General features: G+C 32.7%; 4 protein-coding genes across 7 annotated transcripts; 1 reads left to right on the forward strand and 3 right to left on the reverse strand.

The window, feature by feature from the left end:
* The first annotated feature begins 459 nt into the window (after positions 1 to 459).
* LOC130467566 (uncharacterized) lies at positions 460 to 7,638 on the forward strand. The gene is made up of 15 exons (XM_056836110.1): positions 460 to 665; positions 790 to 919; positions 1,532 to 1,617; positions 1,893 to 2,649; positions 2,744 to 2,926; positions 3,024 to 3,104; positions 3,189 to 3,284; positions 3,911 to 4,138; positions 4,711 to 4,923; positions 5,014 to 5,354; positions 5,435 to 5,627; positions 6,316 to 6,555; positions 6,633 to 6,842; positions 7,313 to 7,409; positions 7,466 to 7,638. The coding sequence occupies exons 3-15, from the start codon at positions 1,544 to 1,546 to the stop codon at positions 7,636 to 7,638; spliced, it is 2,886 nt and encodes a 961-aa protein (XP_056692088.1). The 5' UTR covers positions 460 to 665; positions 790 to 919; positions 1,532 to 1,543.
* Positions 7,639 to 8,706: 1,068 nt separating this feature from the next.
* Positions 8,707 to 10,722, reverse strand: LOC130467026 (protein FAR1-RELATED SEQUENCE 1-like). Of its 2 annotated transcripts, XR_008927184.1 has the most exons (3): positions 9,942 to 10,713; positions 8,952 to 9,068; positions 8,707 to 8,843 (listed from the first exon to the last, which is right to left on the reverse strand). XR_008927184.1 is itself a non-coding variant. In XM_056835529.1 (2 exons), the coding sequence occupies exon 1, from the start codon at positions 10,658 to 10,660 to the stop codon at positions 9,947 to 9,949; it is 714 nt and encodes a 237-aa protein (XP_056691507.1). In that variant the 5' UTR covers positions 10,661 to 10,722; the 3' UTR covers positions 8,739 to 8,843; positions 9,942 to 9,946. The 2 variants fall into 2 exon arrangements, 1 of the variants encoding a protein (XP_056691507.1); XM_056835529.1 differs by lacking the exon at positions 8,952 to 9,068 and having other exon boundaries at positions 8,739 to 8,843; positions 9,942 to 10,722.
* A 738-nt stretch (positions 10,723 to 11,460) lies between these two features.
* LOC110799255 (protein FAR1-RELATED SEQUENCE 5-like) lies at positions 11,461 to 14,554 on the reverse strand. The gene is made up of 3 exons (XM_056836111.1): positions 14,548 to 14,554; positions 11,873 to 13,319; positions 11,461 to 11,464 (listed from the first exon to the last, which is right to left on the reverse strand). The coding sequence occupies exons 1-3, from the start codon at positions 14,552 to 14,554 to the stop codon at positions 11,461 to 11,463; spliced, it is 1,458 nt and encodes a 485-aa protein (XP_056692089.1).
* A 3,435-nt stretch (positions 14,555 to 17,989) lies between these two features.
* Positions 17,990 to 24,782, reverse strand: LOC110799261 (carbonic anhydrase, chloroplastic-like). 3 transcript variants are annotated; one of them, XM_056837114.1, is made up of 10 exons: positions 24,690 to 24,782; positions 21,870 to 21,922; positions 20,768 to 20,911; positions 20,075 to 20,123; positions 19,769 to 19,885; positions 19,549 to 19,602; positions 19,341 to 19,426; positions 19,108 to 19,213; positions 18,577 to 18,735; positions 17,990 to 18,250 (listed from the first exon to the last, which is right to left on the reverse strand). In XM_056837114.1, exons 2-10 carry the CDS (start codon positions 21,911 to 21,913, stop codon positions 18,209 to 18,211), a joined length of 801 nt encoding a protein of 266 aa, XP_056693092.1. In that variant the 5' UTR covers positions 21,914 to 21,922; positions 24,690 to 24,782; the 3' UTR covers positions 17,990 to 18,208. The 3 variants fall into 3 exon arrangements, with proteins under 3 accessions (XP_056693092.1, XP_021860182.2, NP_001413387.1); XM_022004490.2 differs by lacking the exon at positions 24,690 to 24,782 and adding an exon at positions 22,592 to 23,345; NM_001426458.1 differs by lacking the exons at positions 17,990 to 18,250; positions 24,690 to 24,782 and adding an exon at positions 22,592 to 23,000 and having other exon boundaries at positions 18,419 to 18,735.
* Between the last annotated feature and the right edge of the window lie 212 nt (positions 24,783 to 24,994).

Raw genomic sequence — 24,994 nt, forward strand, 5'->3', positions numbered from 1 at the left:
GTTAAACATGTGAAACAATTAGTTAAACACTCAACCTAATTAGGTAAGCACTAAAACTAATTAGTTAAGCAATGAAACCAATTAGTTAAGAAATTAAAGTGGTATTTCCGGTAAGACAGTCTTACACAAAAGTTATCGTTGAAGAAGATATCAGTCAATTGCATCTTAGTAATTGTGCTTTCTTTCCGGAAGATATATGCCAATTAACTATTTGAGTATAGAATCAGAATCAGAATCTCAATTACAATATATATATATATATATATATATATATATATATATATATATATATATATATATATATATATATATATATATATAGAATTGCACTCAAATGAGAAGGGAGCTTAAAATGAGAAGAATGAGAAGGAATCGTGTGCGTTCATCGTGATTAAATCTAACCGCTGAAAACAAATCAATCGCGGTTTACTAATGGCATTTTCGTAAATATGGAAAAAATCAAATGAGCAAACTTCTTTCCTCATTTTCGCGTTTTACTTTTCTCTCTCCTCATTTCCAGAACTCACGTTTTCTCTCTTCATTTTCTCTCTCCTCCATTTTCACTCGCCACCGTGTTCTCCTTCGTCACTTGCTACAACCGTCGCGCCGCCACCATCTCCAAATTTGTGACATTATCAACGCGTTGTCTTCTCTTCTTCAAATTTGTGAGTTTTTTTTGTTTTTTTTGTAAATGTTATGGTTTGCATTGATGATTTATTAATTTCGTTTTTAATTTTTCTCATTTGAAAAGTAGTTAACATCAATTTTATTCTTGTTTTATGTGATTAGGTAGTAATTGAGGAAATTGCGAACAATTTTTGGCGAAATTCACTGCTCCGACAACTCTTCGCCGACGGTCACCACTCCGGCGACTTTTAACTCATCGCCGATCGTCTCAATATCTTCGTCCTCTTCTTTAGTGAGCGATTTTGGTGTTTTCAATTTTTAGGGTTATATAATGTGTAATTGTAGTTGATTTTTGTTGTTTGAAGTGAAATTGTGTAGATCTAATTTGACATAGCATTTAGTTTTTTTGTTTTTCGTGAATTATTTTTTTATTTTTAGTTTTATTTTTTAATAAATTTAGGTCATATTTAAATAAGCAATTACTATTTTGTGAAATTGAGCAAATAATTGAGCAATTACTATTTAAAATTAGCCATTTATATTTATTTTTGCTCATTTTTCTGGTTTTGGAAAATGTGTTCATTTATGAAAATGATCATTTTTCATATTGTTCTGAAAATCATGCTCGTTTATTTTGTTTTATAATTTGCTCATTTAATTTGTCTGGAAAAGTGCTCATTCTTGAAAATCTTGATCATTTTATTAATGTTTGAATTGAAACATTTGCTCATTGTTTGTAAATGAGTAAAAATTATTGTTTCGGATTTTAGAAATTTGTTCATTTATTTAAAATGAGCAAATAAATAACTACTCATTTGCTTCCATTTTGCTCATTTCTGAATCAACAACTATGCCTACTCTAAAATTCCATTTTATTGACTTTTTTTGATATTTTTTTTAACAGTATACATGTAAAATGGCTGATAACACTTCAACACCGAAGTTGCCTAAAGATGAAAATGTCACTGCTTCAAAAGCTGCTAAACCGAGGTACTAAACTTTTCATTCTCTGCATTTTGAGACAATGAGCAACATAACTTATATGAGAAACTTTCTTCTTCTATTAAAATTTGCTCATTTGACCAAATGAGCAAAATTATATTTTCCAGGCAGTTACTGCTTGTTGCAAAATTTGCTCATTTGTCCAAATGAGCAAAATTACATATTCTTGGCAGTTACTGCTTCTGCCAAAGTTTGCTCATTTGACCAAATGAGCAAAATTTAATAATTGATTATGAATGTGTTTTTTTTTAATTTTAATGTAGCTTGCGAACAGTATCGTTCAAACATATTGCAAGGAAACCTACAATACCTATAAAGAAAGAACTACCCAAGTTGTTGACAAGGATGTCCCAGAATAGTATTGCTCAACTGAACAAGACGATTTCTGCTTCTCAACGAAGTGCAATCGAGAATGTAGGCTTTGGGGACCTTTTATCTTTGAAAATCTCCAAACTGCCACTACATCTAGGTTTGTTTCTTGTGGAGAGTTTTGATGCTAATACGTGTTGTTTAAGAATTCACGGAAATGAATTCTTCATCACTGAGAAGGACGTGCACGAGGTGTTGGGGCTTCCTCTAGGTGTTGAAGAGATCAACTTGGATAATGATTGTAAGGACGTAGAAATCTTGGATTGTTGGAAGAAACAATTCAAGAAGTTCATGAAGGAGAAAGCAGCGAAAAAAGCAAAAAAAGTTAAGGCAGTTAAAGGTGAAAATGTGAAGGTGAAGGAGACTTTCACTCAACTGATTCCTGTTGGGGTTCTTACTGATCATTTGAAGTCAAGTAAAGCATCTTCGGATATGTGGTTGAGGAATTACGTAGTTCTTGTTACTTCGACTCTTATTCATGGAGGACAGAACCAATTTGTTAACTGCTGGATTCTGCGTTATTTGAAGGAAATGAGTCAAATCAAAAATTTGAATTGGTGTAATTTTGTGCTTCAATGCTTGGTTAACAGTAAGATGTACTGGGAAGAGGTAGAGGGAAGATGGTTTGCTGGATCTTTGGTATTTCTTATGGTAATTACTGTTTTTTTCTTCTTCTTTTTTTTTTATAAATTTCATTCACATTCTCTTATTTATCATCTAATCTTTTTTTTTTTTTTTTTTGTAGCTGTTCTATGTGGATAAAGTTGCCTTAGAGGAAGTGCGTATTGAAAGATCACTGCCTATAATAAAAGGATGGAATTGTAATATGCTATCCACACGAGAAAAACTTGAGATCGAATTGGGTAGGATTGCATTCCACGGGATGAATGATGCAGTAGATAAGGGTGAAACATCTGGAACTCAAAAGGTATTCAATTCAATACCTTTTTAACTGCTTTTCCTTTTTTTTTTTTTTTTTATTATTTTGAGTTTGAATAGTATTAACTTTTTATCACTTTATTTAGCAACAAGAAGAGGTTATTGAAAATGAGAATCCCGAACAAAATGTACCGACTGAACAAGAAGTTCCTGAATATCAATCAAAGGTTAATTTTTGTATATTTTTATTTCATATTGTTTAAGCACTTTATACCCCTATATTAACACGGATTGTTTTTTTTTTCTTGAAGGAAAACGCTTCTGCTTGTCCTGAAGAGAATGAAGCCCCTCAAATTGTAGAAAATGTCAACCCTCCTGTTGAGAAGAACAAGTTTCAGTTGAAACAAGTAAGTAACATTTGTTAAAATGAGCATTCTGAAACTTGCTCATTTGTTAAAATGAGCAAAATGTAACTTGCTCATTTTGACAAATGAGCAAAATTTGAATTGTTCAATTGTCCAAATGAGAAAAATATAACTTGCTCATTTGTCCAAATGCGCAATTCAAATGTAAGTTGTTCATTTGTCCAAATGAGCAAAATGTAACTTGCTCATTTTAACAAATCACCAAAATTTGGATTGCTCATTTGTCCAAATGAGCAAAATATAACTTGCTCATTTGCACAAATGAGCAAAATTTGAATGTAATTTACTCATTTATGCATCCCTGATTAAATTCGTATTTATCCTCTCGGGACTCGTGTACCCAATTTCCCACTCCCTCGATTTATGCTGATCTCATGTATACGTGCTTATTGATTTCTCAATCGTTCAAACGAGCAATGAAAAAATACAGAGGTTTGAGTCAAAAATAAGAAATCAACAATCCTCAAACTTCCTCAATTCTATCACATTGATTTCACCACCATCATAGGATTTGAGTTGAATTCCCTAAGCCTGTTTTAGTTCCTCGATCAGAATATTCTCATTTAAAGTTCGAGTTTAAAGTTTTGCTTATTGTGTCATGTTTGTAGGATTGTATTTTGGAGTTGGCTGTTGCTGCTAATGAACTTGCAATGGCAATGGAGAAGTTTCAGCTAAAGGCGCAACAAGCATATTCTGATTTCCCAGATGATCAAAGAATTCAGTCCTTGAGAGATTCAGCTTCAGTTGTGTGGGACAACTGTTCTTCTACAAACAACGTCAACCAAACAGAGAATGTTGTTACTCCCAATCCAAATATAACAGAGAATCAATCTGGGGTATGATTACGACTTTGTATAATTTTTATCGATCACCTTAATTACTTTTGCTGTTGCAAATGGTTTTGATCAGTTGAAGACATATTTTACTAAACCAGGAAAATGAGTGTTCAATATATAGTCTTCCCAGTTAATAGCTTTTTGATCAAAGTAGAATATATTTGTTTCCAACCCTCTTTCTTTCGCTGCCATCCTTAACTTGTCGGTGAATATATCTTTGTGAATATTAGAAATGAGCTAGTAATTTTTAATTGAGTTATTACATTTTTTGTGTGGAATTTGGGATTGATTAAATTGAGGATTTTTGGTAGAGTTTCTGGGTGGTCTGGGAGGAGGAGGAAGAAGAAGATATTAGAAAAATTACTCATATTTCATGTAAATGAAAAAAAAAATTTACTCATTCTTTTCAAATGAGCAAAAAAAAAATTAAAATGAGCAAAAAAATCTGCTTATTTAAAACAATCTGCTCATTTGTTCAAATGAGCAAAAACATCTGCTCATTTGTTCAAATGAGCAAAGATAAGGACTGATTCATAGAGCTGCTTAGATTTCTGATTCTTTTTTTTGTGCAGATTCCTCGTGAAGAGCGTGCTGAAATTCCTCGTGAAGAGCGTGCTGAAATTCCTCGTGAAGAGCGTGCTGAAATTCCTCGTGAAGAGTCTGTTCTAAGATTTAGCCAAGATGAAGATGATGAGTTTTGGAGGAATCCGATTGTGATTAAAGCTTGGGATGATATTGTTGAAAAAGGGATACGAAACAAAAATGCAAGATGTGCACAGGAGCTGGTACCCCCGTCCTTTAGCCTTGGTCTTGACTCACCGCTTAATGAAACTGTTTCTGAAATTGCTGCTGATGTTTTACACAAAATTTTGAAGGATAACGAGGTTGAGGTGGATGATACTCTGCCAGGGATAGACACTGTTATTAAATTCCATGAAAATGCAATTTTTGAAGAAGCCGTGTTTTTAGAGAAAGAAGTGGCTGAAAGAGAACTGAGGTTGGATAGAAGGAGGAATCAGAAAAAGAGGGATTCACCAACAAAAGGAAAAGGACCCTGTGAGGTAAACAAAAGGCAGAAGGTGGAGAATAGGGAAGTTACTCTGTCGAAGTCTTTGTGCTCACCATATAAGGATCGAATGGTGAATATAAAAAGTGCGCTAACACCTGCACAAAAAGCCATTGTGGATTATGTGATAAACCCTCAAGAACCTGCTGAGTATGTTTCTTATCATTTTTTTTTTTAAAAAAAAGTCATTTAACTTACATTCTGATTTATTACTTGATTTTTTTTTTCAGTGAAAAACTTTTTGTGTGGAAAGTTGGTGAACGTGATGAATTTTCTTTGACAAGGCTTCATTTTCAGTCATTCAAACAAGGCAATGGAATGTTCTCTCCCATAATTGACGCTTGGTCGTTGATTCTAAATTCCAAAGAACAGTACAAATCTGATTCCTCACCAGCTCGTTTCTTTTTCAGTTGTCTACCAGCAGTAAGTTTTTATTTCTTGTTAAAAAATCTTCAATGATTTTGGTTGCATTTAAGTTTCTCATTTAGGGCATTGGCTATATCATCTCCTGAATTATCAGAATGCTTAGTCCCCCTCCCCTGTCTTAAGGCCAAGGGATGGACATTCAGCTATTTGAACAAAACATTGGCACATTGCTACAAATATTCTAAACGAATTAGTTTCTGCCTCTCTGGTGAGAAACTGTTTGAGTACGCTACTCCTGTAGTCTCCCAACCCCCTATTTCACTCAGAGTTTTCATTTTTCACTAAGTAGCCATGTCAGTTAGTGCTTGTGCCAGAAAGTTACTTCTTCTATTTTACTCATTTGACCAAATGAGCAAAATTATATTTTCCAGGCAGTTAGTGCTTGTTGCAAAATTTGCTCATTTGACTAAATGAGCAAATTTTCATATTCTAGGCAGTTACTGCTTGTGCCAAAATTTGCTCATTTGCCCAAATGAGCAAAATTACATATTCCAGGTAGTTACTTCTTGTGCCAAAGTTTGCTCATTTGACCAAATGAGCAAACTTTGCAGAATCGATGTTGGCTTTGCTTCGGCACCCCTATTATTGCATATCAGCTTATTCATTTGCTCAATATTCTCATTGTTTAAACATAAACACATATCGTCTTTTATTTATTTCTTACATCTATTTTTTATCATTTTAGGAAATGATTTTGGAATTTAGCAAGGAATCTGTTAAACTTAGGAATGCAAAGTTTTTAGAAGCAGCAGACAAAGAATTGAAGAGAAGTCGGTTTGAAATCAAGGATATTGCGTTGTATTTCTTCCCTGTTTGTCGGGCTGCCCATTATTTTCTTGTCTGCTTCAACACTCTCCTAAATTCAATGGATTTGATTGATTGGGTTGAAGGTTTTCCAAGTTATTGTAACCTTATGAAGAACCTGGTATACAATTATAATCTCTTACATTTGTTTATCTTAGCTATTGATATTTACTAATACACGTGTTATATTTTATACAGAGGTATGCATTTGCCCACGTGATGGGAAATCAGGGCTCGGTACAAGGTAACTTGTTGAAGAAAGATATCATGAATATGACTTCTTGTCTGCTGCCTTTTGATTGGCAATCCACTGATGCTGCGCACGAATACTGTGGAATTTCTCTTATGCGGCACATGGAGGCCTATATGGGAGTGAAAAAATGGGATTGTGGTTTGAAGAAAAACGATGTAAGTATTTTAATATTGATAGTATTTTTAGTAGAAAATAGTTGCTTTCTACTGTTTTCTTCTAGTGATATATTTCTTGTTCAAAATTTTTCTTAAATCAATCTCTACTCTTCTACTGTAAGGCATGCACCATAATTTTACCAACCATATTAAATGAAAGCAGTAACAATCAAATTCAAGCAAAACAAAACTAATTTGCTCATTTGATCAAATGAGCAAAATTAATGAAAAATCTGCAGTTTTGCTTCCAAATAATCTGCAGTTTTATAAAGTAATCTGCAGTTTTTGTAGATTACTTTATAAACCTTTCCTCCAAATAATCTGCAGTTTTTGGATCAGAATTCTGGAATTTTTTTATAAAGTAATTCCTTTTGTTTCAAGTACTCAAGTTCATCGCAACATGGAAGGGTGTTTGCTGTTTACTAGGTCAACGCCACTAAATTTTGATTAACGGATGTTTTTTTTTGCAGCTATTGACAATGGACAAACTTGCTTCCAAATATTGCGTGGATATAATCAAAAGTGATATCAATGAAGCATCAGTCATTATAGACAAGAAAATCAAAGGCAAAACCAGAGTTAGCTAAAGATGATCTCATATTCTTCTAATTTCTGCAAAGAAGGAAATGATGGGTTGTTCTGCACTGCTGATTCCATTAGCGTCCTTGACTTCCGTCAGCCATCTGGTATTGGTCTTAAGATACCTAAGATTGGTGTAACTGTTCAGTCAGTATCTTCTCGAGGGGATTCTGTATATCTTGGTTGTAGTAGTGTTGTTTCAGCAGTAAAGAAATAGGTGCAATTTTGAAAGTTAAACATTCGGTCATTCTTTGTAAATGATCAATTTTGAAAGTTCGGAATTCAAACATTTGCTCATTATTACTAAATGAGCAAATATTAAAGTTTCATTCATTGTTACTAAATGAGCAAATAGGAGTCTAAACATTTGCTCATTATTTATAAATGAGCAAATATCAAAGATCTAATTTATATTTGGTGTTTGATAGCTCATTTGGTTTTATATGAGCAATTTTTTAATTTCGGAATTTAAACATTTGCTCATTATTTTACTAAATGAGCAATTTTAAATTTTAAATTTCGATATTTGAGCAAATTTTAAATTTCGAAGTTCGATATTTGCTCATTGATTGTAAATGATCAATATTTGAAGTTCGGTTTTTTTCTTTTGCTCATTGTTCCTAAATGAGCAAATATTAAAGTTCGGAATTTAAACATTTGCTCATTATTACTAAATGAGCAATTTTTAAAGTTTGGAATTTAAACATTTGCTCATTAATACTACATGAGCAAATGTTAAAGTTTCTAAATGAGCAAATACTAAATGAGCAAATAGGAGTCTAAACATTTGCTCATTTGTCTCTAAATGAGCAAATTTTAAATTTCGAACTTCGATATTTGCTCATTGATTGGAAATGAGCAAAATTTGGAAGTTAAAAGTTAAACATTAGTTCATTGTTTTTAAATAAGAAAATTTTGAATTTCAATTTAATATTTGCTCATTGTATTTAAATGAACAAAAAATATAGATTAGATTCTAAATATTTGCTCATTATTCTAAATGAGCAAATATTTAAGTTTCGAATCCAAATATTTGCTCATTTGTTTATAAATGAGCAAATTTTAATATTCCTTATGTTTTGCACTCCTCTACTGAACAATGCAGTTCAGATCATCAATGCAGTTCACAAGAAATAAATAGAACACTGAACTAAGCAGTGCAAGATGTAACACAAGAAATAAACACAGCAAAAATATTTTCTCATTTGTTTCCAGTGCCAATTGTATTCCACAATAATTAGTTGTTACACTTAAATACGTTCCAAAATGTACAAAATTGTACTCGAAAAGAATAACTAAGCAGGAAATGTTTATGTTGCTTTTGCTCATTCTTCCCAAAGCTTCCCTTGCTAAGCATTCAGCAGCTTCTTGACGATCATCTACGTGCCTAAATATGTCCACTGCTTCTAGATTCCTAGTTACCTGAGAGAGCCAAAGAGAATGTTTCTAGTAAATAATGTCCACTGATCCGGAAAGAGCATTACACAACTATGAATGAATACTGATCGAGTGAGTACATTAATTACTAACCTGTGATGTTGATGTTGATGTTGATGTTGTGGCATCAGATTAAACCAGACAGGAGATTTGAGAGGGGTTTGTAAGTTGGGGCATTGTGAAAACAAGGTTACCCTATCATCTAGTAGGCTGTAACCAAACAGAATTACACTTCCAGTCAGAGGTTTACAATAACCAAACAGAATTACACACAGCAACTATAACAGAATAGAGATGGGTGGGTGATCAAGAGATCACGAACGTAACATTAATAGAGTAACCATTCTGTTATCTTTGCCACGTGAAATAAATAATTCTAGGTTAAAACACTTATTACTAGTCACACTTTCTGATCCGCAAAAGAGACAATATCTTCCCCTCTAGCCCTTACAGTAATATCGAGTTACAGAACCGACAACAATAAATGGTTACTCCATCTTGCAGAGTGGATTAAGATTTTGAGGTTTTTACTCGTGATCATTACCCCCAATCAGCACATAAAATTCAAAATCGCACCCAGTAATCCAGGAATCTATCATAGCTTACTTTATACTTTACCCGACCCCGACCCCCCTCCTCCTGACACACCTCTCCTTCAACCCTCTGTAAATTAATTCTAATCCCTCTCCAAAAGGAAAATGCAATATGTTGAGCTAACAACAATAAACAACTAGGCAAGAGTATATATTGACCATCAACATTTAGGGAAAACTTGCCCACCAGCAGAAAATCAGGAGGAGACTTACAGTAAGAAGGTATTAAAAGAATAATTGTGTTGATGTTGATGGTCAATATATACTCTTGCCTATCATCTAGTAGGCTGTAAGAAGATACAAATTTGAGATCATCATCATTAACAAAGTAGACACAATTCCCTTGGACTCCATGAAAACACCACACATCAAAACTTAATCTTAAGCTAGAATTCATGTAAACCCCATACATCAAAACTTAACTGGTGAAAAGGTGCCAAAAACACAGATTGACAGAAAGTAAATAAGCTGAATTTAATTTGGCAGTTACCTTGCTTAGGTTGTAGTTTTGTTCGGGCAGTTACGACTGTCGTGATAATCATATGCCCCACAAGCTTTACATTTTCTTTTGGGTTTCTGACTTTGCTCAATTGCTGCCTCCTTTTCTCCTACTATTCTATGTCTCTTGCCTTTATTCTTTGATGGTATTGGATTTTGGATATTGAGGTTAGAAGACGCACTAGGACCAACAAAAAGCTCCATCTCTTGAGTTTTTGTCATTGGCACACACTTTCCTTTTTCTACCAAATTCTTACTAAAATCTCTAAGATTATCGAGAAATTGTTGCAAATTTTCCTCATTTCCCTCTGCAAGGCCTACACAGTTAAAAATCTCCGACCAGACTTCCCCTAACATTTTAGTTGTTGTGTTCATCTTCCTACATTCTTCAAGGAAGTTACCATGCATATCAAAAATTGGCCTTTTGGTTGCCTCTTTTGTCCATCGATCAAGAATGTAGTACTCTGGAATCTTTGTAACTTGTCTTGCATTTAAAACACATATTGCATGTTTACATAAAATCCCCAATCTCTCAAACAATTTGCAAGAACATGATGTCATGAGATTTCCAGAATTAAATGTTACCTTACTTGTTTTCTGTCGAGAATGGTCCATGACTTGTGCGATTTCAATATTTTCTTCCATTCTAATAGAACTAATCCCACATCTGAAACAAGCCTTGTACACCTCATCCTGGAACATGTAGAACATTTTTCTGGTATACACCTCAGCTGCATGTTTCTCCAAAGGCAATGGAGTTATAAATTGAGGAACATAGTGAATGGATTGTGTATTTAGCTTATCTTGCTTGTGCCTTTGTGCATCCATTGCACTTTCAAAACGCATGTAGAATTCTACAAGTGTCACATGCGGATTGGTGAAATTATTGAAAAAACTATTCTCACTTTCTGATCTAGAGGTAGTTCTTAAAATGCCTCCTAACCTGCATTCAATAGCTTAACATATGAAATTTATGACATTTAAAACAAAAAAGTAATCAAAAATTTTTCTGCTCATTTGCACAAATGAGTAATATTTTTGCTCATTTAGACAAATGAGTAAATTTTCTACACAAGTAACTATTATGGTTTGGACAGATTTCTGCTCATTTCCAAAAATGAGTACCTTTTTTGCTCATTTAGCCAAATGAGTAAATTTGTTTTGCTCATTTGTCTAAATGAGTAAATTTATTTTACTCATTTAGACAAATGAGTAAATGAATTTTGCTCATTTGCAGAAATTAAAGTTTCTGATTTTAAATGAGTAAATTTATTTTGCTCATTTGTCTAAATGAGTAAATTTATTTTGCTCATTTGTCTAAATGAGTAAATTTATTTTACTCATTTAAACAAATGAGTAAATGAATTTTTCTCATTTGCAGAAATTAAAGTTTCTGATTATGAATGAGTAAATATATTTTGCTCATTTGTTTAAATGAGTAAATTTATTGAGATGAATGCAATTCCAAAACCCCAAATCAAACCAAATTTGAATTACACAAAATGCAAACATCATCTGAACAATAAAAAAACAACACCCCAATTATAGAAAAGGAGCAAGAATAATTAATAAAAAAAACAAAAGTTGTACCTAATTAATCAAAAAAGGCACAGAAAAAATCAGAAACCCACAAATCTAATAAGGCAGGATTCAAGAAGACAGGATACAAGAAGACTTCAAAAAAGTGAATGCAGGACGTAACTGATCTGGAAAGAGCATTCTCAGCAACTTAATCTTAAGCTAGACTTCAAGTAAACACCATACATCACAACTTAACTGGTGAAAGGTGCCAAAAAAAAACAGATTGACAGAAAGTAAATAAGCAGAAATGATATCAAATTTTTGATGAGATTAAATTAGATTAACAAAATAACAAAATTTGACATCAATGCATATTAATAAAGAGAGAAAATGCTGCCATACCTGAGATCTCTAAAGTAGAATGGTATCCAATGTTCTCTTATTGAAAACATATGTTGGAACCAACCATTCTCCACAAGGTTATATTGAACCATAAGCGAGTTCCAAGTAGCTTCAAATTCCTCGGATTCTTGTTCCATGTCCCACACACACTCATTTAACAACTTAAGAAAATCTTCATCTTGTTTGAGCTCAGGGCCTACTTTTTCAGGAACTTTTTTCATTATATGCCACAAACAAAGTCGGTGGCGAGTGTTAACAAACACCTCATTTATGGCAACTTTCATTGCCGGATCTTGATCGGTTATCAAATATCTAGGCTCACAATTTCCCATAGCATTAAGGAAAGTCCTAAAAAGCCATTCAAATGATTGAGCATCTTCTTTAGAAAGTAAACCAACCCCAAATGTTATGCAAGACTTGTGATGGTCTACTCCGGTGAAAGGAGCTAAAACCATTGAGTATGTGTTGGAGTCGTAGGTGCAATCAAAGGATATCATCTCTCCAAACAATGAATAATTTTTACGGCTAGTTGCATCCGCCCAAAACAGATGGGAAACATGATCATGTTCATCTAGGGCATAATCAAAGTAGAACCCATTGAAAACATCTCTTTTTCGTATAAAATTCTCAATTAACATCTTAGCATCATCACCCTTGATGTGCTCCTTCAAATCTCTATGAAAGTTCATAAAGTCTTTCATTGTGGCTCCAACATTGTCGTAACTACCTACATTTTCCTTAAATAGCCGAAAAGATTTCGTTGGTCCAATGTTCATTCTTGTATTATTATTCACAAAATTCTTGTGAACCATCGTCATTTTCCTTGAACTTCTCAAATATGGCATGGATGTAGGAGAGGCTAGGCAATGGTTATGAGGCTCAAAAAATTTGGTAACTTTGTATTCTCCATCTTCATTGATAAGATTCCAAATGATTCTAGCCTTGCAACCAACTCGCTTTGAGTTTCTTTTACGGCGTCGCTTCCCTTTTTCATCATAATTACCTTCGGATTCTAAGATACCTTCTCTACTACAAAGATAATACTTTTGAATGATACCTTTGCTATTCTTGTATACCGTAGCTGAACGAACGTCAAAACCACATATTACAGCATACTCCTTATAAAATTCGATAGCCTTTTCTAAAGTTTTGAATACCATTCCTTCACGTGGTTTCTTATCTTCAACACAATATGGAATCCATTCCCTAGTTCCATCTTGAGTCAGATATGTTTCTGCTCTAGGACTTCGAATATATTCGATTGGTGTAGGTTGTTCTGTAGGCACTGTAGAGACTGGTGTAGGCGCCGTAGGTACTGTTCTATGCTCCATAGGTTCTGTTGTAGACTCCATAGGGACTGTCGTAGGCACTGTAGATACTTTTGTAGGATTTGCAGGCCCCTCCTTTGCAGGCTCTGTAGGCTCTGTTGTAGGAACTGCAGTAGGAACTGAAATAGGCAATGCACAAGCCAAAAATAATTACATATATTAAATGAAAGCAGTAACAATCAGATTCAAGCAAAACAAAATTAATTTGCTCATTTGACCAAATGAGCAAAATTTAATATTCCAGGCAGTTACTGCTTGTGCAAAAATTTGCTCATTTGACCAAATGAGCAAAATTAAAATGAGCAAAATTAAAATTAAAATTAAAATGACCAAATGAGCAAAATTAAAATTTGCTCATTTGACCAAATGAGCAAAATTAATTTGCTCATTTGACCAAATGAGCAAATTTACATATTTCAGGCTTTTACTGCTTGTGGTAAAGTTTGCTCATTTGACCAAATGAGCAAAATTTAATATTCCAGGCAGTTACTGCCTGTGCTAAAATTTGCTCATTTGACCAAATGAGCAAAATAATTTCTTCCACACATTTACTGATTTTGTCCATATTTGCTCATTTGAACAAATGAGCAAATAATTTCCAAAAAATCAGTTTTGCTTCCGTAATTAGCATAAATGAGCAAAATTAGCATAAATGAGCAAAATTGATTCACCCTAAATAGTTGTAACAACTTTGCTCATTTGCTCAATTGGGGGTTTACACTCTAAACAGTTGCAACAATTTTGCTCATTTGGTCAATTGGTTCACACCCTAAATACTTGCAACAATTTTGCTCATTTGCTCAATTGGTTCACACCCTAAATACTTGCAACAATTTTGCTCATTTGCTCAATTGGTTCACACCTTAAACAGTTGAAACAATTTTGCTCATTTGCTCAATTGGTTCACACCCTAAACAGTTGAAACAATTTTGCTCTTTTGCTCAATTGATTATCAGTTGCACTCTCTTTTTTGTTTCTTCAAAAACCAAACAGCAGGGACTTTAAACCCTTCCTAAAACTCAACATGAGTAATTAAAAATTTATGCAATTTACATACCTAATTTTCGCAATTTTCATTCAAAATTACTAATCAACTCTATTCACTATAAATTAATTATTGTTTCATTTATTTTAATATTTTCGCAATTAAAAACAGGGGTTTACTCTCCCTTTCAATTTCTCATGAACAACCAAAGACACAATCAAAATTTATGCAAAATTCATTCAAAATTAACGCAATTTTAATCAATTCATGTTCACAATTAATTTGTAATTTGTTCAATAATTTCGAAAGTTTAGTTTTAAAATTAAAGCTAATTAATTTCAACTAAAAATTAAAAAAAGTACCTTCCATTATGGACGAATTTGAATAGCTTAGCAAGAAGGATGATAAAAACGAGTTGGAAGAATTAATTCTTGGTTTCAGCCATGGACGAATTGCTCATGATTTCTTTAATTCTTGTTTCTTGGATTTCCTAGGTTTTCGCCATTGAAGAGTTTTCGAAAGAAGAAAGAGAATTGTCGGTGTTTGGGGGGAAATTATGTGGCGTTATTTCTTGGTTTGGGGGTTTGTCGCGTTTTTTTTCACGCGCCAGATCTACGGCTCAGAATTTCGCGAGATCTACGGCTACGATGGCTTCCTATTCTTCCCATTTTAATGTCCTTCTCATTGGAGGGGGACCCTATATATATATATATATATATATATATATATATATATTAATTTTCAAGAGCATTGAGAGCGTCCACGTTGGAAAATCTAGTCATAAAATCGAATATTAATTAGTTTAAAAAAATAGTAAATAGATAAATATGGTAAAAGGATAAAATTCACTTCATAATATTTTAAGATAAAAAAGTAAATAGATAGAGTTTTGAGAAAAATAAAATACTGATTATCATTATATATAAACTCAATTTTTTTCTTAAAACAATATATCATCACTTCATGTATTTTCATTTTTATTTTAATTAAGTTATTTTATTCTTATCAGTTTATTATAGTTTTGTATTTTTATTTATCATCATTAGATTACTCCTAAGCAGTTCGTTTTGAATTTGAAGGTAGTCATACTTTGTATTTCTTTTTATTTGAATTTTTCAGGTATAATTTGTATGAAATTATTTTTAATAATCATATTAAGTAGAAGAACTATCAAAATATGTTGATTTGAAAATCATCGATAAACATCACACAAAATATCTTGGGTTTTTTTTTGTTAATTTGAGACTTTTTAGTTGTTTTCTTTTTTGAGTTTCATTAGATTTTTAAGAAGAGTTATTCAAAAATAATAATATTTGCTATTGGATTTTCCGAGTAGTTAAAGAGATTTTCACCTAAGAAAGTTACTCCGTGCAGCTTACATTATACATATATGTATTAAGTAGATTTGTTTAGCAATGAATTGATTTTTTATGTAGAGGAAGAAAAAACATAGACTCAAAGAATTTGGTTATATTTCTCATTAATGCATAAAATATTATCGTACAATCGGGGCAAAGACCGGACTTCACAACTAGTAGTTATTAAAGTTAGGGTTGTAAATGAATAGCTGAAGAAAATCTATCTAAACCTAGTAGTATTTAAAAAGCAAAACCATAGATGTTTAGATGACATGTGGTATCCCCTTTTTTCATTCATCATTTGACATGTGGCATCCCTTTTTTTCATCCATCATTTATTTTTTCAATTGTTTCTCATGTTTATATTTTACAACTCTAGCATCTCTTTCACTTCATCTTCTTCATTCAATTTTAATTCATATAACATTATTCAATCTTTTTCACTTCATCTCTTTCTTTAACACTATTATTAATTCATCTATAATTTAATTTTATATATTCTTTTAACCTTTAAATTTTCCACCTCTATTAAATCATGTATTTCTACTCAAATACATGTCCTCCAAAAATTAGAATTTTAAAAGACAGTTCAATAATCACTAATTGCCCGTTCTTGGAACGGGCTCAAGAGCTAGTTACATTAAAGAAGTAGAGATCCTATCCAACCAATCCACCAGCCTTCCCCATAATTCAAGAACTTCAGTTAAAGTGGGCTTAAGGAATATGGCCACTTACAAAAGATGGCTTGTGGCTCATTTGCACACAATAGGTTAAAGTTTTATCCATTACGGGCATGACACGTGAATTTAATTATCTTCTACGTAGTATTATTTTGACCGACCATAAATTTGATTGAAAATGTTATCTTTGGAAGCCAAGTAAATAAAATTGAGTGTCAGTTCAATATTAAGTTGAAAAGTGAATGGATTAAGATATCTAATATTTTTTCCTTTCTTTGAAAATTGTATCATATTGACTTTTACACGATTTACCTAATGGTATTTCACAAACTTTCGTGATTTACTCGTAAGAAAGAAAAATGTAGTCATGTATATCTAATCTTGTTAGATCCGTAAGCTACATAGATAAAAATAGGATTTTTTGTTAGAAGATATTTTATAATCAAAAAATTATGACAAAAGACCTTTTAAAAAAAAGTTGTGAGATAGAACCAAAATCAGATTTTTTGTGTGAATAGGGATCAAGACCCATTTTTCGACAGTCAAACCCATTTCTCCGGCGTTAACCACGTACACTGCACGTGATTCATTGAAACGAATAAAAAAATTAGTCTAATTCCCTCCAATTTCTGAACTCTCGGTTCATTCTCTAATTTTTTTTAGTCCTGTTGCTGTTATACAAGATGAATTTGTCATCTTATATGTGTGTTGCATTTGGTCGGTTGAGTTCATTTACTTGAGTTCAGTACTCTACATTCATATTCTACAAGTTCCCTCATGGTGGAATTTTCCAGTAAGTTATATCTTCCTTGCTCTAATGGTGATATGAAACCATGTATACCGAAAGAAGTACCACAACGAAATGGACAACAAAATTTCACCCCAATACTTTAAGAGTATAGCGAATCAAACCAATATGAGTCGTGTTCCCGGGTTAGCCATCTTCTACTTGGAGCTTGTTGATGGAATCCCTCCAATTTTCGGGCATTGTTTAGAGAAATATATGTGTTACACTCGGTACTTGTTTTCGCATCTGTTAAATCATTGCCTATTAGTATCGTCCCAAAGAGTGGTTTCTATTCATCCAAAGGGATAACCTCATATGAACCCTAATTTTGAGAGTTCACAAATACAAAAAATTTGGAGCTCCTGAATTTAGTTAAGGGGGTTAAATATTAGAGGGAAATAAATTTTTTTTAAAAAATATTCGTTTTAAGGAATCACGTGCAGTGCACGTGGTAGTCAATGCCAGAGGAATGAGTTTGACTGCCGAAAAATAGATATTGGTCTCTATTCACAACAAGAAAACTGATTTGGGTCCAATTTCACAATTCTTTTTTAAAAATGTCATTTATCATAATTTTTTAACCATAAAAATCATTTCTGACCAAAATTCCATAAAAATATTAGATGCGGATGAAGTGCAATATACGTGGAATACGGAGTATTGTGCTCATTTCTTTATTTTCCGCCTTTCTGTCGTTATTGGGACGGAGTTTATGTCATGATTTTAGACATGGAGTATGAATGATATTGATTTGGATTGAACTTCAAAGGTTCAAATTAGTCAAATACTTCCTCTGTTTGGTTTCAGTTACAACTTTACTGTTTAACCCAATCTTAGACGTGGATTTATTGAACATGGATGAGGATAATTTAGTCAAGTTAAGTGGATAAAGTTATCAAAAATAAAAAAGTTGCAACTAAAATGGAACGTCTCAGAAATAGAAAACGTTGCAACTGAAAGAAAATTGAACGGGAGGAAGTAGAAAAAAACCCAAGAGAGTATATATTTGGACGGGTAAAGTTTTGAAATTTCATCATTATTTTGGAACGGAAGGAGCAGCATATACATGGAAGACTGAAAGTCCCGAGTTATTTAGAACCGCTGCATTGAAAACGAGAATCGGAATGAAAGGCCAACATGGTAGATAAGATATAACCATTGCCCATCTTTGCTTCAAATCCATCTCTATGCATGTAACTTAAAAGAGCTTCCAATGGAGTATTGTCGCGACATCTTTTACCTAAAAATGAAATTAAGGAAGCAAAATGCAATAAAGTGAATGAAGTATCTTCCATTGATCTTTACTTCAAACAACAATTTGACAAAGATGATCGAAGAAGCCGTTTAATTATCTCCATATATATTTGCATTAACATTATATAGTAGATAAGATAAGATCAGATCAGATCATCATCACAAACTTATTATTTAATTTTGGCAAAGATGGATGATTACATATACAACATGATACAAAGAAATATAGAAAGATTGGAGAAGAAATGAAAAGACGAGGTAAAGGGGGGATGCATTATTAGCATGCAGTCAAATGGTTGTGTTGGTTCATACAGATTGGGAAGGAGAGAGGCCGTATTCGAGTCCCCATAGCTCGAATGATCCATTGACAAAATCGTAGTAACCACCCTGCAAAGCTAGAGTCTTCTTCACCAAACCATCTCTTACAAATGGGTAAGTCAACAAGTTTCCGAGAGATACATTCACAGCTTCCTGAAATTGAGGTACATATATATAATAAGTCAAGCATGCATTAGTACAGAGTAGTTCAATACGGATAATAAACTGATAGAGTATAAAACTAATCTTGGGTCTTTAACCATCAGCTTAAGCTTTTGGTTGAATTGGTCATTTGACATGGTATCTCATCCACCCCTCATTTCAAAGTGGAATATTTCGCGCTGGGTATAAGGATGCCTATACTGCATCCACACTTCAAGCCCAAAGGGCTTTCATGTGAGGCGGCGTGATGGAGTATAAAACTAATATTGAGGCTTCAACCATCAGCTTAAGCTTTTGGTTGAGTTGATCCTTTGACATAAACTTAAGCCGTAATATGATGAGAAAGAAGAAGAAAGACCTAACCTTTTCACAATGGGTGCATTGTTCAGCGAAAGTTGCATTACCATGCTCGGCTAACACCTTGTGCTTGGCAGGCAAGCAGATTTTGACCCAATCCTCAATAAAATCACTAGCCAAATTGTAAATATTTTTCGTTAATCACCTACTACGTACGTACATATTACTTGGATTAATTATCTAAATAAGCTTCGGAAATAAACGGTATTAACAAAATTAGTAGTATATGATTAACTTACGTTGTGGTTGGTCCTGCATCTGGGAAAGACATAAGCCCCTTGATTCCACCACAAGCACTGTGTCCAATCACGACAATGTTCTCCACCTTTGGCAACAACATTGTTACAATTAAAGTCGTTTCAATGTGTAATTAGAGTCGTTTCAATGTGTATAATTAGAGTCGTTTCAATGTGTATAAAGATGACGAACTGGGTCGTTTCTACTCACCTTAAGGTGCAACACTGCGTATTCAATGGCTGCTCCGACTCCAGCGTATTTGTCCTGTGTACAAGATATATAATATCATCAACAAGAAATCATCATACTCCAAAACTTCTGCCCGGAAAACATACTTAACTCGTTTTTTTGTTTTCATTTTACGTCCATGTTTTCACTATTTACGAGTAGTAAATTTATTTAAAGTTGGTGTTAAACATTTGAACAATACCTTGTCAAACACTGGCACCATGTTGGCGATGTTGCGAACCATGAAAGCCTCACCGGGCTGGAAATCTAGTACGTGCGAGGGACACACACGGGAGTCTGAGCACGCAAACACCATAAACTGCACCATTTTCAAAAATCTATCACTTTCTTTTGATATAGATCAACAGTCGGGTTATATCTCGTGAATGGTACAACCAGTTGTACGATGAACATATTTATTCGAGTACTATGTATGAAATTAATTATATATAACCAAGTTGATCTTATATATCTAGCTAATTAGCTTAGTTAAAATTAAGTAAAGTACCTTGGGAGCTTGGCCCTTAGAAAGCTCACCATACAATGCTGGATTTTTCCTACAAATAAATATGTCCATATATTTTCAGTCTAATTTATTAGGCAAATTTGTTAAAAAGGACCTTTTATAATCCAAATTTTGCGAGAAAGGACCTTATATAATTTTTTTTGTGAAATCACACCTTAATGTAAATTTTTTTGCGATAAAGGACCTTATATAATTTTTTTTTGGTGAAATCACACCTTAATGTACTTTTTTTTTGCGAAAGACAACCAAAAGTAAATTTTCGGCATTGACTAAGCTTTTCCGGCCATTGACTTGCACGTGAGAAGCACGTGTGGCTTTATTTTGCTAATTACACCCAATTTTCCTCCAAAATTCTAAGATTTAAAACCTAAAGTTGAAAAAAAAGTCGAAATAAAATCAAGTTTAAAAATTCAAGACTCGGGAAAATCAATGTCTTTAGCCAACGTAAGCCACGCGTGCTGCTCACGTGCAAGCCAATGGCCGGAAAAGCTCAGTCAATGCCGGAAAATTTCCTTAGGTCCTTTCTCGCAAAAAAAATTACTTTAAGGTGTGTTTTCACAAAAAAAATTATATAAGGTCCTTTCTCGCAAAATTTGTGTTATAAAAGGTCCTTTTTGGCAAAATGTGAATTTTACATAAACATTACACAAATTAAATGATAAAATAACAACTTACTCGTATTTCTCCTTCTTGAATTTGATAAACCCTTCCTTAATTCTCTGAACCGGGTAACTGGCGGATGGTGTGCCACCGTCGGCTAACTCAGATGTTATCTGTGCCACCTTTGATGCGGCTTCATTTTCAAGTTCTCCCTTCTCGCTGCAATTAATAAACATGTCACCATTTATTAGTGAATTGACTTTACTATTGCGGGAAAAAACAGCATGTCACAACATCAATCGGTCACATATCAAAAGAGTTATAATTCCAAAAGTCGCTTTCATACGAAAATTATTGGGTGATCCGAGACCAACGGTATAATTTAAGCTACTTTAATTATTCAACCATATTGGTAGTCTGCAAGTCCTTTAACAATTTATATACTACTCGTACGTCTTTTATACTTCTATAAGGATTAAACATTCAAACCCTTTATTCAAGTTGTCAATGTTTTTTTCCCCAAATACCTTTGACATATTTCATATCCCTTTTGTCCCCTCCAAACAGAGAAATACGTACCAAGTATATTGAGTTTGCATATCCAATTCAATCTTATCCAATGGACTGCCTTTGTTCCTTGAAAATGTACCAATTTATTATTCTTGCGCGTGATCATTTTTTTGTAGTTTAATTATAAACAAGATTTTTTAAATCATTGTTATTTTGTTAGATTTGTTTCAAATATGAATTTTCATAATTATAGATATCAACAATTAAATGTATATGTTAGGGACTGGTAATATGCAAATGCGTACATCTTCATGGGGAGGCAATGCAAATGTACAATATGTGGTAGTCATGGTTTCTTATTTCTTTATTTGCATGAATTTACGTATACCACCCGTTTTTATTTAAATTCGTCCCTACCATGCACAACCTAAACATGACCACTTTATTGCTAGCTAGCTCGTAGAGGAAAATGACATCGATCCAATAATACAATGTATTAATGCACCAAAATGGTATTATGTATATTAAACATCAAATTAGTTAAAATTAATTACAACTTAACAAAAGTATGAAGCTTTAACTCTCCTATAACAGTTGTGTACCAATTTCATCTTTTCACTCGTGATTTATTAAAAACAAAGAAAGAGGAGCATCAAGCTTTACAAACCTTAGAAGCTTCTTAAGGGCAGCGATGGCTTCTTCGTATGCCATATCTTCTTTCTGCAAAATGTATAACTTCGAACCGTTATTCCATGGAAGAAGAATTTGAGATTATTATATATACAAGTATGTAATGCATGGTAAATTCTATTATTAGAGGTCGAATACAATATCATTGTCTGTCCTAATGTCTAAAGAAGAACAAAATGAATTTACGCCAATGACAAAATTAACAAACAAAAAGGACTCAAATTTACTAAAACGATGTTAATTAATTAATTAGTAAGGCTCATTCTGTGTCATTTTTTATTCATTTGAAATATAAAAAACAAGAATATGAAAATCACATTTTCTATTTTTTGTTATCAGTTTTAAAAATTAACATACATGATTATTATATAATTATGACTAATTTTAAGTTTATATTTCAACTTAAATCATGCAACATCCAAATCATAAAACAAAAAATTGAAAACTGCAGTTCCAGTGAAACTAAACGCCCCTTAGCTAAGTATATAGATTTCATTTTGAATAACGTAACACTTCTTATCTCTGAACCCAAAAAAAACCGCAATTCAAATTTAACAATGAGGCTTAAAATGTCTACATGCGCGTTAAGTACATATCTGTCACCCAATATGTATCTAGTTATCTACTACGTACTTATATAACAATGTAACACGGGAATGACTAAATATTTACGAAAAATTAAAATGCACATGTACGTACCAAAGTAGGGGTGATGATAGGGGCGGGGGCGGCGAAAACGGGCTGGTTTCTAATAAGGGAAGGAGGAACAGAAGAAGAAGGGTTAACCCTGCTGTTAGCAATGAAAGTTGGCCTTAAAGTGGAGGTATTTTTCAATTGAGTACGGGAAGGAGAGATAGAGGTGAGGCAGCCGTTAATAGTAGACATTTACGCTAGGAAAAAACCCTCTATAAAATTAAAACACCTCTATTTTAAATTAATTTCTATTATTTTCTTTGGGGTGTAAGATTGATTTAAATAATAAGTGTTAGACCACTCTCATACATCCACGTACCGCATATCGATTTATTGAATTTATCACAAAATTTATCATTTTTTAACAATCACCACCCAAAAGGGCCCTAGGTAGATAATGAAAATGACACTTAGCTAAATGAGAGCTACTTAAAAAAGTTAGAGGCTAGCTAAGCTTTAAAATGTTATTGTGTTATATCCATCTTGATAATGTTGGACCCGAATTTTAATTTGCGTTCATTATTCAAAATAATATAATATGAAGTATATGATATTACCTCCGATTTTAACTAGTTGCACCATTTTAACTTCCGACGCTATTTGTTTATCTTACTTTGACCATAATTTTCTACTAATTAATTAAAAAAAAATATTATTATGTAAAATATAATTGGGTTTGTTTCTATGTATTTTAATTTTAAATAAGTCAACTTTTTATACTCCCTCTGTATTTTTTTAAGAGATACACTTGCCTTTTCCGGCCGTATTTATTTAAGAGATACACTTGCCATTTTTAGTAACTTATCAACCCCACCATCTAATTAAATAATACATCTAATATACTCTATCACCCACCATCCTATTAAACAAATATTTTCATAAACTCACCCCACCCTCCACCCACCAAAATGACATGGTCCCCACATATTTAATTATTAAAATATCTATCCAACCCCACTTGCTTTATTATTTTATTTCATTCAATTATTTTTCTTAATACCCGTGCCCGACCAAGTGTATCTCTTAAAAAAATACGGAGGGAGTAATATTTATAAATATCGATGGTAAAAGTCATACGTTTGACAAATATATATGAAAGTCAAAATGATACAACTATTTGGAAATATAGGAAGCATATAATTATAAATAAATTATTTTTTGTAAAGTTGTAATGTCATGGTTTTATTTAGTTTTATCTACTTCATACATTGGATAAATGGATAATTGGTGTATGTATGGAGTTGTAACAATTAAATTTAAAAGGTATGGGAGTTGTGTGTTTTTTTATGGCATTTTGAAATTTTACTTTTTGGAAAAGAAATTTGTGGTTATTTGTTTTTTGTGAGTTTATGGATGTGGATGATCCAATGATGGATAACACTTCAAGAAGCTAAGGTAGTAAGGTGCGCTCAAGGACAATGTCTTTTTTCCTCAAAATCTAGTGGCTTGGGAATATAAAGTTAAGGCCAACAAATGACACATATTCGGATCATCCACAATATCTTCCTCCTGTAATATTTAATATCCATCTTCATCTTCCTCCTTTAATATTCAAATATTAATGAGGGCTTCTAACCATTTAGTTCAATCACTTCGCTGCAATATCAACAAAAAGCAAAATATTCAATCACTATTTAATTCATATATTCCTTTGACCTTCAAAGTTTAATTCGATCACTCTCTGCTAGAAAAAGAAGAAATTATTTCGATAAAGGAGTTTCCACACATTAAAACATTAACTAGGAACCAATAATTTAGTGGTCTAGTGATTAAAATTGAGAGTCTATGTACGATAAGTCACGTAACTCAATTACAACATCTTTTTAAACTAAGAATATAATAATGCACATCGTACATGCTCTTGTCCAGCATAATGTACTTAATCTAACAATTGTTTTTAGAGGGAATTTCTTAAACTTGAATAATCTAATATTTAAATTTTTAAAAAAAAAAATTATCAAAACAACCTTAATTTCAATACCCTAATATATTATATGACCAACTTACCAATTAGCATAGCTTGGAGAATGAATCTAGAGTGAACCGAAATGGATACCAAAAGACTCATTAGTCATATTACCCAAATAATAATGTAAAATCAAACCTTTTCTAACCATTGATATCTCTAATGAACTTCCTCCGTCCCTTTTTTGAAATTTCTGGTGCCTCCAAGATGGAACTCATTAAATATTAAAAAAAGAAAAAAAAAAGAAAAAGAAAAAGAGCAATTGATATTTTGATTCACGAATGATCGATGTTGAAGAAAGAAGATATTCTCCAAAGGGGTGACCTGAGAACACAAGAGATAATTAGCCACACGTAACACCACCGTAATTATTATTAGTAGTGGCAACGTCGTAACACCAAATTTAAAAAGCTAATTACATCTTGTGTTCTTAGTAATCACTC

This window comes from Spinacia oleracea, chromosome 2, assembly GCF_020520425.1.
Source record: "Spinacia oleracea cultivar Varoflay chromosome 2, BTI_SOV_V1, whole genome shotgun sequence".
NCBI lineage: Eukaryota > Viridiplantae > Streptophyta > Magnoliopsida > Caryophyllales > Amaranthaceae > Spinacia > Spinacia oleracea.